At 45.1% G+C, this 12,898-nt stretch overlaps 1 protein-coding gene across 1 annotated transcript in view; it reads left to right on the top strand.

Annotated features, from left to right (window-relative positions):
• Positions 1-12,898, top strand: part of LOC119407557 (cadherin-24) — an 89,575-nt gene that overhangs the window by 62,784 nt on the left and 13,893 nt on the right. The window contains exon 5 of the mRNA XM_037674377.1: positions 800-967. Coding sequence (XP_037530305.1) covers positions 800-967 — 168 coding nt within the window. The remainder of the gene's footprint in view (positions 1-799; positions 968-12,898) is intronic.

Below are 12,898 nucleotides of genomic sequence, written 5' to 3'. Positions count from 1 at the left end.
TATATATATATATGTACTGTATATGTATATGTATATATATGTATATGTACATAAAAAGGAGAAAAAGCCACAGACAACGCAGAATGTTCAAAAAAGAAACGAGGACATCCATTTTGGTTGTGTGCTCTTTTCCGTCTCTTCTTCTTCTTATACATGTTAGTGGTGGTTAGTAAAGAGATTAATGCAGCACTAGCACCACCATCTAGTAAGGCGTGTTGATATTTATGATCCGCTCACTAAAGGGGAACTATGGGCACTGTCGAGACAGAATATGAAGCAGCCCTACCGATACCGGCCTAATAAGGGCCAATAGGGCCTAAACCGACCAGGACCTGTTGATAAGAGGCTATTGAGCGCTGTTGTACATATGGCTGCAGCAAATCAGCGAGATAAGAGGGGGCAGAACTGTTCAGAGATTTAAAAACATACCGATGACTCATAACTTTTTTCAAGCCCTGATTCCACCCCCAATGAGACCATGGGAAATAATCATTCATGTCAAAAACTGCTACTGCTCACAGCACCCCTACCCCCATGAAACGTATTTCCACTGCTATGTGTATTTAAAGAGCTATCTACAACAAGAAAGAATATTCATAACTGTTTCACAGAATCAAAATGTCCGTAATATCGCTGTGTTTTCTTCAACGTATTCAGAAATGGAGGTGGCCTAGAGTAACGTTTTGAAATACCCTAATTCAAAAATATATGAGTCATTTTGATGCTAATGTGGAGAGATGGTGTGTCACTGTGAGATCTAAAGCTGTGCTGATTTTTGTTGTGCTCTCCTCTCCACCAGGCATCCTTCGGACAGCAGTACCCAACATGGACAGGGAGACCCAGGATGAGTATCTGGTTGTCCTCCAGGCGAAAGATATGGGCGGGCATTTGGGTGGGTTATCGGGCACCACAACCGTCACTGTGAAGCTGAGCGATGTGAATGACAACCCCCCTCACTTCAGGAGGAGTAAGCATCACAGTAGAACATTTTCATGTTAAACTGATGGCTGCTCTCTTGAAACTGCAGAAAATGTGTGAATGTTAGTGAAAACTGAAATGATGAAATGTCTTGTAATGCACCGGTGACAGCAGGCTGATGTTTTTCTGCCTCCTTTGAGTCCTAGTTGTCTTGACAGGTTCGAGAGACAAGCTTTAAAGCTAAACAGCTTGTCAGTCTACTGTTCCTCCTTGCAAAAGCAAATAAAACAACACAACATGCTCTAGAAGCCGTAGCATTAACAGTGATATAGGGACTCCCGGGTGGACCCTGAAGCTCAAATAGACTGCATCTTGACGTAGAAGAGTGAAAGATCATGTCCTCCTTTTTATTCAAGCTTTTCCCTGTTCCATCTTATTAATATTTCATCTTATAGTTCAGTGCTTTCCGCTTCAATAGACTGCAAAATCACTGCAGAATATTGCCAACACTTTCAGGCTGACCTCGTATTTCTTTATATACCAACTCTGTTAGTTTTGTTCTTATTTTTTTCCCTGACAGTTTCTGCTCATGCCTATTCATCTTAATGTTTAAAACCCTCCTCTCCAGATGTTGATATATAGTGCTGCAGTGTGGCGTTTTATAGAAGCAATATTATAACTCCAAATGCTAGCGGTATGTTATTTATTTACTGATATCTGTCTGTATCTTCTCTCTCACCTCACTGCAGGCCATTATTTTCACTTTGACAATAATGCCACATTTTAAGCAAACAGCTCATTTAGAATGCTCTTTGAAAGTGAGGGGTGCAATTTTATTTCTCTGCTTCTCTGTGTGGAGGAGGCAGAGATTTGATTAAAGTGAAATCTTTTCTGTGGATTTGCTGTGTGCTGTCGTGCGGCACGGCAACAAGCAGAACCCATCACTGGATGCCAAGTAAACTACACAACCTGCCACAGATCACTGGCTGCCCTTTCATGCCTGCAAAGTGGACAGGCTGTAATCCAAGCTAAAAAAATTACAACAGAATGGATTAACTCTGTGAAACTGTAATTTCCTGTTAAGTAAACATAACTCCCTTATGTATTTTTATCTGTGGAACCAGGTCTTAGTTGAATATATGATAAAGAAAAACAAATGGTTCATAGTGTCAGCAGTTTGAGCTCATGAAATCAGGCCAAAACAACATTAGTCATATTTGTGTTATTGTTGCTTATCACTATGTCTATGTCAATAGAATATTACAAATGTGCTAGCAGCTTCAAATAAGAATGCCACTGTATTAACAATGATGCCTGATATTTTCCTTTTGATATACTTACTGTTTTTTTTAAAGCGTGGACAAACAAAAATTGACAACATTTAGAATTAATTGCTACTTTTTTTTTCTCTCTGTACTTCGTTGAAGTCAGACGTGTTTTCCCGGCGCTCCGTACCCCACCCCCCGGCTTCCCTGCTTGCACTCTTCCGTCCTGTGAACCCTTAAAGAGCCTCTTTTTTCCTGCATACCTTCCTAATTCAAAGGATCAGCTGGTCTCTCAACAAAATTGATGAACTTGTCCCGACAAGAGTCAGGGTAAGGAGGACCCTCTTACCTCGACAGAAACAAATTGGATTCATGATGACAACTGTTTTTTTTTTTGCTGTTTGGCTGGTGAAATCTGGATTGTCTACAAATTCGTGTGGATGTGCCGAAGCTCAGCAGCACTCAGACTAAATTATGTGCAGCTGTGTCAGAGAGCAGGTGCAGCTGTTATCAGGACTGTGAATTCTCTAGCAGCACACTTGAAGGTGGGAATAATTTTGGAGAAGCTGAGAGCTCGACTTTCGGCGTAAATAATCAATTCGGCTGTTTGGAGTTTCCATCAGAGGAATATACCAGTGAGACTTTAAAAGGCAGAAACAACAATTCACGAATTCTGCCTGACCTAAACAGTGGCCTTGACGGCAGACTAATCTCAACTCCTCCTGGCATGTTTTGAAAAAAAACAAAGATGCTTTGTCTGTCTCCTCACCCCTCTCTTCCCCAAGACCATGGACATGTGACGGAACCTCAATCGAGCTGATGATAAATAACACCTCTTATCTGGACAGTGGCTGGTTGGGGGGGGGGGGTGGCTCTGGACTATGCTACGACTTTCCCTTAAAAAGTCAACGTCTTCATCAGCCTATATGTACATGTATCACGTCTATTTATGTTGCTTTGCTATGGTAGGTTTTTTGATGCCTCAAATCGTGCCCTGTCTAGGACACGGCGTGAGAGATCTTTTTTTTAAATATCTTCTCTCCTCATGTTTTCTTCCCTTTTCTCATCTTAGCAAAAATATTATTCTGAATAAGAATAAGAGGGCCACACTTTTTTAAAATAGTAGCAGCTTCATGAAATCCGCCCAGCTTTCAGACGACTGTATGTACATGTTCTATTTGTATGTCGGCGCAATGATAATAAAGCTTATTCTGATACTGATTCTTTTGACAAATCTGAGCATCTTTATGTTTGTTAAGGTGTGAAGATTTTAAAGTTGTGAGCAAAGGAAAAAATAGTAAGATGTGCTATTGGTTAATTTAGATGGCAGAAATTAGGATTCCCAGATTTTAAAATTAAATTCAAATATATAAACAAGAAAAACTGATCTTGAGTCTGTAGTTCTATTTCGTTTAGGCTTCACCCTTTAAGGCTATCGCTAGTGGATTTATCCCTTCGCGCGCAGCGCAGCACTGAAAACTTTAGTCCACGCCCACCTGCTGTGTGGGCCTCACCCCCGGTCCGTATAAATTATGGTGAGACCGAGTAATCGGCTCCCATTTTTTCTTCTGCCGACCAGCACTGTTTTTTTCAAGAAGATAAATGGTAAATGGACTGTACTTATATAGCACCTTTTTATCTTATTTCAAGATACTTAAAGTGCTTTACACTACAATCTGTGTCCTCATTTACCCATTCATACAGCACTCTACTAGATCTCTACAAAGCTAATTGAACAAATGATTCTAAAGAGACTAATCAGTGCTTTAGATCACATTCATACACTGATGGGACACACATCAGAGGCTATGAGGGGTTCAGTGTCTTGCTCAGTGACACTTCAGCACATGACTGCTGGTGGAGTCAAACCCCCAACTCTCGCATTGGAGGACGACTGCTCTAACCACTAAGCCACAGTTGCCTGAGAAAAGAGAGAAGATGTCCAGCACCATCCGCCTATGCCCATCCTGCCAGACCGACTACATTATGAACTTCGACTGGCACGACATCTGCTAAGGATGCCTAGGTCCCCGTCACACCGACCTCGCCTCCTCCTGCTGTCCCTGTGACCTCCTCCCTCCTGAGGAGAAGCAGAGACGAGCAGCCTTGCTCAAGACTAACATCGAGGAGTGTTTTTCCGCAGGGGATTGTTTGCTGGACAACGCCATCGCCTTTTTTGACGCTGAGTCACGGAGTGAATCGGATGATTCCTCCAATAATGGCGATGTCAGCAACAGCCCCGCTGCTCATTCCCTCCTGGAGATCGTAGTGTTGGAACGGGGGGGGGGGGGGGCAAGCTCAAACCCCCCTGCTGAAGCTGAAGGCGCCCGTCTCCACCTTCGTTCCCATCACCAGAGTGGAGGGGTTTACTGAGTGGAGTTTTCCCTCGGTTCCCCCCCGGATCCAAGCCTGGTGGAGGCACTTGGGTCAAAAGTTTCCAGGTTGGACCAACGACCTGTCCTTTCAGGGAAACACGACTAGATGGTGACATCGCTCTCCAACCGAGCCCACCAGTGTGATTTTCAGGCAGCCACAGCGAACAACAATGTTGCCCTGCTGGCTTACAGCATTTCAAAGAGGCTGGAGGACACAGACCTGCCTGCAAGGCATCTGACGTCATTCTGAACTTGTGTGCCACCTCTGCGGTCTGCCTGTCTCGCATTGCCACCTGGATGACGATGATCCAGAGGTCCACCTGGCTCCATCTCTCCCCGTCCATGCCGAAGAGGCTGTAGAGGGACCTGCTAGAGGGCCTCATCACGACGGATGTGCTGTTCGGGGCCAACTTCAAGGCCATGCTCAAAGTCCAAGAAGTCCGAGGAGGTCAAAGCAGATGGCTGCTTGTCCTGAGCCTGGTTCTGCTGGAGGTTTCTTTCTTTTAAAAGGGAGTTTTTCCTTTCCACTGTTGCTACTGTGATTGCTCAGGATGGGAGACTGCAACAAAGCCAAGATTCAACTTGTCTGCTGGATTCCTTAGATAGAGAACTTTTCTAATTGGCTTTTATGTATGTGAATGTTCCTGTAAAGTGCCCTGAGACAACTTTGTTGTGATTTGGTGCTATATAAATAAACTGAACTGAATTGAATTGAATTGAGGTGTCGGAAACTATGCGCCACCTGATGAAGCCGCAGCCCTCCTCCCGCCCCCTCGCCTGCTGGAGGGATCGCCGTGGTCAGCGACACGTGGTCGCCCCACTCCTCCACCGGCCCCTCCCACCAGAGAACAGCCCTTCTCATCGTGCCAATCAGCGACTTACCGCTTCCCCAGAGGGCGTCAACAAGTGCCGCCCTGGACCAATCAGCCGCAGGGCCCACGGAGGAGGCAACACGAAAAATGACTCCTTGTGGGAAATGTGTGTGTTCATAATGATGATTTAAGTTATATATAAAACAAAAACATCATTCAAAGAGTAAACTGTCTTCTGATTCCAGCCTTACTGTCAGATCAAATGATCTCACAGCGGCTTCTCTTCATACATTCCCCACACAAAACGAGCCGGTAACCTCAAAACAGGTTTTTAAAAGTCACCGCAGCTCGGGAAATCACACAAAATACTCGCTTGACACATCAGCTAAAAATTATTTTTTTTCAGCAGACCAAGCCCGGTAAAAACCCTCTCTCTCAGCCCGTATCGTTTTCTTACATTTCTGACCGCAGCAGGAGTAAACGTGTTTCTCCATGACAACTGCAGCCTCCACCCAAACGGCGTCTCATCTCTAAAAGCACTCACCCCTCAGTGCGCGTCAGCTCACATCAACTCTAATGTGAGCCCGTAGCCTGAGCGCAGCACAGAGGCTCTTCCATGACCCTTTCTGCGCCCCCCCCCCCCCCCCCCGGTCAACCCAGGAGAATCACCGGAGCGGGTGATGGTGTTGGGGGCTTTAACTTGGCTGACGTCCGTAAAAAACATGACACGACACAAAAACGCGTGCCCACTCCCCGAGTGTTACGCAGAGTGGCAGCGAGTGTGTTCCCTGGACAGATGGATGGACCGTCTGATCAGCAGGGGTTACACACTGCAGTTCGCAGCTCAACCCCCACCATTCAGAAGGATTATAGAGACGGTTCTGTCATCTCCAGAACAGAACTCGTCTCTCCACTGAGAAGTTCAGGAACTACTGATAAAAAAATGTAATTTCCAGGGTTCCCAAGAACTCATGTTACTTCCTTGTCCCGAAATAAACCGGAGGGATGAGACCCATTCTCGACTTGCCATGTTCAACAAATCGATCATGGAGAGACAATTCCACATGCTGACAACCAAACAGTTGTTGGACAGCATTCACCAGAATGATTGGTTTACCTCCATAGATTTAAAAGATGCTTTATTTCACATTCCCATCATTCCAAAGCACAGGAAATTCCTGCGTTTTTCCTTCCAGGGGAACCAGTACAACAGGCTGCCGTTCAGATATTCCCTTGCCCCACACACATTCTCAAAATGCGTGGAAACAGCTTTGCAGCTGTTACACAGGGCAGGAATGAGAATTATTTTTTATTTGGACGATCTGCTGCTGTTAACTCGATCCATACAGGAAGCAGCTACAAAAACCAGAACATTGATGTCACACCTGCTGAACCTGGAGTTTGCTAAAAACTGGGAAAAGAGTCCAGTTCTCCCGTCCCAGATGATCGTTTATCTTGGAGTGGAGCTAAATTCAGTCACAATGAGAGCCCGCTTATCAAAGCCGAGAGCTGAAGCTCTGATAGCTCAGCTCCGCTGTGTCAAACCCCACAGTTTAGTAACAGCTGTCTCGGTCATGAAACTTTTGGGAACTATGTCATCAGCCCACACTGTGGTTCCGCTGGGCATACTTCACATGAGACGCCTTCAGAGATGGTTCGCCCGCCTGCACATAGATCCAGTGCATCAGAAGAGGCGGATGATCTCTGTGCCCCCCTCCGTGAGAACCGACCTGAATCACTGGGGAAACCCCCTCACTCTGTCAGAGGGAGTTCCTATCAGCAGGCCTACGTCACACGTCTCAGTTTTCACATATGTGTCCCTGTCAGGCTGGGTTAGAAACATGCCTATGTCAAGCAGTGGGGGCGCATTGGCCAGCCACACGCCGTTTCATATAAACGTCTTGGAATGTCTCACAGTTTGGAATGTGATTCAGCACATTGCTCCCCTGTTGCAGAATTAACATGTTCTGATCCACATAGACAACAGAGTTACTACAGCTTACATAAACCGGCAGGGAGGCGTGCGCTCAGCCCAGCTGTTACGCATTGCGAGACAGCTGCTGTTTTGGGCACACAAAAACCTGCTCTCCATCAGAGCAGTGTACATCCCCGGCGTCCTGAACAGGGGAGCAGACATAATGTCGAGGGGCGGTCCTCACCTCGGAGACTGGAGCCTCCATCCCGAGCTGATCTCCCAGATTTGGAGCAGGTTCGGCCGAGCAGCAAAGGATCTGTTCCCCACACGGGAGAACGCCCAGTGTCAATTATGGTTCTCACTGAGCTCATGGTATGACCTACCGTTAGGAGTGGAAGCTTTTGCTCACAGCCCGTGGCCAAAAATACTCCTTTACATGTTTCCGCCAGTCACTCTAATATCACGGATTCTGAACCGAGTCCGGGAGGAAGAACTGTCAGTCATTCTTGTAGCCCCCTGAGTGCGTGTGCGCCCCGTGGTTCCCAAATCTGCAACGTCTGTTATCGAGCCGGCCGTGGAAACTGTCGTGGAGGGAGGATGCTCTCCTCCAGGCAGGAGGAGCGATCAGGAGTCACCCGGGAAATAGGCCAGCACCTTTGGGTCTGGCCGCTGAGCGGATCCGCTTAGAAAAGATGGGCCTCTCACAAGATGTGGTGCGCACAATCCAAGACTCACGAGCCGCTTCCACCACAGCGCTGTACACATCAAAGTGGACAGCTTTTCAGCGCTGGTGCACGGAGAAAGGTGTAGAGGCCAGCTCATGTCCACTAGGTGGCGTGCTGTCCTTTCTGCCGCAGCTGATGGACAGAAATCTAGCGTTCAGCACAATTAAAACATATGCTGCAGCTTTTTTTTTTTTTTTTGAATGTCCAGAGGACCAGATTGAACTTTTTTGGATATGCTGCAGCTATTTCTTCTTGTCACGAGGGCTTTGGTGACAGAACAGTTTTTAATCACCCGCTGATGAAGCGTTTTCTAAAAATGTGTACGGAGACACAGACTGGTGTCATGCCGACTAGCTCCACAGTGGGACCTAACAATGGTTCTGCACGCTCTGATCAAAGCTCCTTCTGAGTCTTTAGATCAGGTTTCACTTAAATTCATGTCACTTAAAACAGCCCTGCCGTTGGCTTTGACATCAGCAAAGAGAGTGAGTGATTTATCTGTGCTCTCTGCTGCCCCGTTATGCCTCAGGATTCAAGCTGATGGTAGCTCAGTTGCGCTGAGACTTAACCCAGCTTTCATACCAAAAAACATCACAAGTTCGTTTAAATCGAGAATGATAACCTTAGAGGGGTTTTATCCTCCTCCTCACAATTCAGAGGAGGAAGCATCATCTCCTCTGTCCCATGCATGCGCTTGCATGCTATATAGCACGCACAGCCCCACTGCGTCATTCTCAGCGTCTGTTTGTGCATTACAGGGACACCTCAGCAGGTTGCCCTTTATCCACTCAGCGCTTCTCACACTCGCTGTGTGAGGCTATTTCTGAAGCTTACAGAGCATCAGGACTGGATCCTCTAGAGAATCTCAGAGCTCATTCCACCAGAGGGATTTCATCCTTTACAGCTTTGCATGGAGGGTTGACAGTGGAGGACATTTGTACGGCGGCCGCTTGGTCATCGCCTTGTTCATTTATTCACTACTATCTGTGATGTTGCTGCCTTCTCCATGACTCATTCTGTTCTCAGTGTTCTAACAGAATGATTTTTACTTGTTTCATGGAATTACGTTTTTAAACTCACATCTGACTGCATGCAATTACAGTGTGAGACATTTATTATCAGTCACAAGTTCATGACTGCTGTTTTTATTGTTACTAATCAGTTCATGACTGTTGTTACCAATCAGTTAATTTGGTTACTAATCATTTCATTTTGTTATTAATCAGTCCATATTGAAGAGCTGTTGACCTGCTCTGTTCATCGTTACACGGTTACAATTTGTAACCTCTGTTCTTTTCCATTCTCAGCACAGGACTGCATTTCAGCCTTCCCTTTTTCACCATCGGAGACCTTTTCTCTCTGGGGCGCTCCTGTGCATGGAACGCGTAATTATGCAGCACGTAATTACGCACACAGAAGGCTGAGTGATGAAATGTTTTTTGGTGCAAGCAGGCGCTTCATATTGTATCTGAACGGACCCAGTGAGGCATAGACTACATCCTGCTTCGCCTTTAACCCACTAGCGATAGCCTTAAAGGGCGAAGCCTATACAAAATAGAACGTTGGTTACGTATTGTAACCCCAGATTCTATGAGTATAAGCGTAACCCTTTAAGCTCTGGGCCTCACTGGTTCCTAAACGGCTGAAGAAAAAAGCTATTTGGGAGCCGATTACTCGGTCTCACCGTAATTTATACGGGGTGAGGCCCACACAGCAGGTGGGCGTAGACTAAAGTTTTCAGTGCTGCACTGCATGTGAAGGGATAAACCCACTAGCGATAGCCTTAAAGGGCTGCGCCTATATTCATAGAATCTGGGATTACAGTACGTAACCAACGGTTTGAGCCCTGCTTGCATCAGGAAAGGAATTTGGTGTAAAATAATTGCCAAATCTCTCTGAGTTCACTAACTATGGCAACCCCCTCAGAGAGGAGCAGCTGGAAAAACAAAGAAACAAACAAAAAAGAAAAGAAAACAACAACAACACACAAAAAACAACCCAATTTGTGATCCAAGTGCTAGGGGTCATATCTGTTTTGTGGAGTTGTACCTCAGCAGGGTTGGGTTGTCAGTTTGACCCAGCATCAGTTTTCTACCAAAACATGGTTTAAATGGGCGGCTGTAGCTGAGTCGTTAGAGCAGTCTCCCTCCAATGCAAGAGTTGGGGGTTCGATTCCACCAGCAGTCACATGCGGACGTGTGCCTGGCCAAGACACTGAACCCTTCATTGCTTCCAGTGTGTGTCCCATTGGTGTATGAATGTGATAAAGCTCTGATTATTCTTTGTATAGCTATAGTAGAGTGCTGTATGAATGGGTAAATGAGGCACAGATTGTGTTGTAAAGTGCTTTGAGTATCTTGATCAGATCGAAAAGCACTATATAAGTACTGTAGTCCCTTGTTTATTGTGAGTGTTCCATACCCTGACACCCTCCCCCCACCCCTGCAATAAGTGAAAAACCATGAAGTGTGGCTACAGTAGTCCAAGTTCAAGTTCAAGTACAGTAAACTTTGTCATGACATGTGCCAGGCTGCAATCACACTCATCACCTGTTACTCCCAATCTCCCTCCTTGTGTAAATAAACTATTTAAATTTAGATAATGTAATACAGTATTTTAAATAAAAAATGTATGGGTCATCCATCAATCAGCCAATTGTGTAATGTGCAGTCTTACTTTGAAAAACGGTGATAGAGCAAATCTGCGAAAAACGAACTGCGAAATAGCGAGGGACTACTATACAGTCCATTTACCATTTAAAATGACCAGTCTGTTCTACTGAAGCTACGAAAGTCTAGATTAAAAACCACAACCCCAGATTTAGGTTATTAGATAACTACAATTTGAGTTGGTGCTAGCTATCTGCTGCTAACTAGTAGGATTAGCTGCTGTTCCTGTGCAGTAGACTAGAGTTACCAACAAAGTCAACCAGGTTAAATATCATACAAGTTAGTATTTACTGTCTTACATTCATATTATATCCTAAAGTAAAGGTGCAGTCAGGTCACCTTTGGCCAACTTCTGCCTTAAAATTAAAAAAAATCAACTCATCACTAACCTAACCAAATGGTCAAACTTGTTGTTAATCAACCCAACACTTTTTACACAACAAGTGAGACATCAGATTAACACAGATGTTTTCAGTGAGTAAATAAAAATGGTAAATGGACTGTACTTATACAGCTCCTTTCTATTTTATCGAGATACTGGCAGCATGATGGTTCAGTGGTTAGCACTGTTGCCTCACAGCAAGAAGGTCCTGGGTTCAATCCCTGGTTGGACCTGGGGTCTTTTTGTGTGGAGTGTGCATGTTCTCCATGTGCTTACATGGGTTTTCTCCAGGTACTCGGGTTTCCTCCCACAGAACAAAAACGTGCATGTTAGGATGCCTTCAGGCCCAGGCCTCCCTTGCAAAAGAGATCTGTGATCTCAGTGGGATTTGCCTGGTTAAATAAAGGTTAATAAATAAATACTCAAAGCTCTTTACACTGCTTGACTGCCTGGCTGACATCAGAGACTGGATGGCTTTAAATTTCTTAAGTTTCAATGAGAAGAAGTCTGAAGTCATGTTGTTCCCTCCCAACGACACTATCACAAACCACTGCATCGACCGTTCCACTCTAGCCCTGTTAGAGAAACAAAGAGTCACTAATCTGGGAGTGATAATGGACCCTTCCTTGAAACTTAGCAGTCATGTAAACATGATTGCTAAATCCTGTTTTTTCCAGCTGAGGCAGCTGTCTATGCTGAAGCCCATATTATCCAAAAATAACCTGGAGACAGTAATACATGCATTCATTACATCTAGACTCGATTACTGCAACTCGCTCCTGTTTGGTATCAGTCAGACCTCCATTGCACGACTACAACTGGTCCAGAATGCAGCAGCCTGATTTTTAACCAGTACAGGCAAAAGAGAGCACATTACACCAGTTTTGGCCTCACTGCACTGGTTACCAGTTCACCTTCGAATACAGTTCAAAATACTCCTGTATGTCTATAAATCACTGAACAGCTCTGCCCCCTCATGTCTCACTGATCTGCTACAGCCGTATGTCCCACCACGTTCTCTGAGGTCAGCGGACCAGTTACTTCTCACAAGACTATAATGAACCAACAACCTCTGCTTGTCAGGCAGGCCCCCCTCCATCACAGTTTTAAAATCCCGTTTAAAAACCCACTCCTATTCCCTAGCTTTCAACACTGTATGATCTGTGCTGAACCTGTATGCATCACACTGTGTTAGTCATTATGTTATTATCTGCTATTTTTTGGTTTTCTATATTTTGACATTTATGTTATGTTATGTGTTGCTGTGTGCTCTGCTTGTTTGTTTCTGTTTGTACAGCACTTTGGTTGGCCCTATCACTGTTTAAAGTGCTTTATAAATAAAATGGTATGGTACACTACAATCTGTGCCTCATTTACCCATTCATACAGCACTCTACTATATCTGTACAAAACTAACTGAACAAATCATTCTAAAGAGAATAATCAGAGCTTTATCACATTCATGCACAGAGGATCGAGGGTCAATTCATCTCACAAGACCCTCTGAGCATGTGGAGGGACATTAAGTGCATAACAGATTATAAAGGAAGGAGTGAACAATGTCCCAAAGACCCATCTCTGCCTGATGCCCTCAACAAGTTCTATGCACGCTTTGAAGACCCGAACAGACCACCCAGCACCAGACTCACCTCACCACCGGATGAAGAGCATTTCAGCGTGACCTCAGCAGAAGTAAGGAGTACCTTCAGGAGGATTAATCCGCACAAAGCAACCGGCCCAGACAACATCCCCGGAAAAGTGTTGAAGGAATGTGCTGATCAGCTCTGTGAGGTGCTGGCAGACATCTTTAACACCTCACTTACCCTGGAGACAGTTC

This window comes from Nematolebias whitei, chromosome 3 (genome assembly GCF_014905685.2).
Source record: "Nematolebias whitei isolate Nwh7 chromosome 3, NemWhi1, whole genome shotgun sequence".
In the NCBI taxonomy this organism is placed as follows: Eukaryota; Metazoa; Chordata; class Actinopteri; order Cyprinodontiformes; family Rivulidae; genus Nematolebias; species Nematolebias whitei.
The sequence above is the reverse complement of the archived record's forward strand: the minus strand, read 5'-3'. Positions and strand labels throughout refer to the sequence as shown.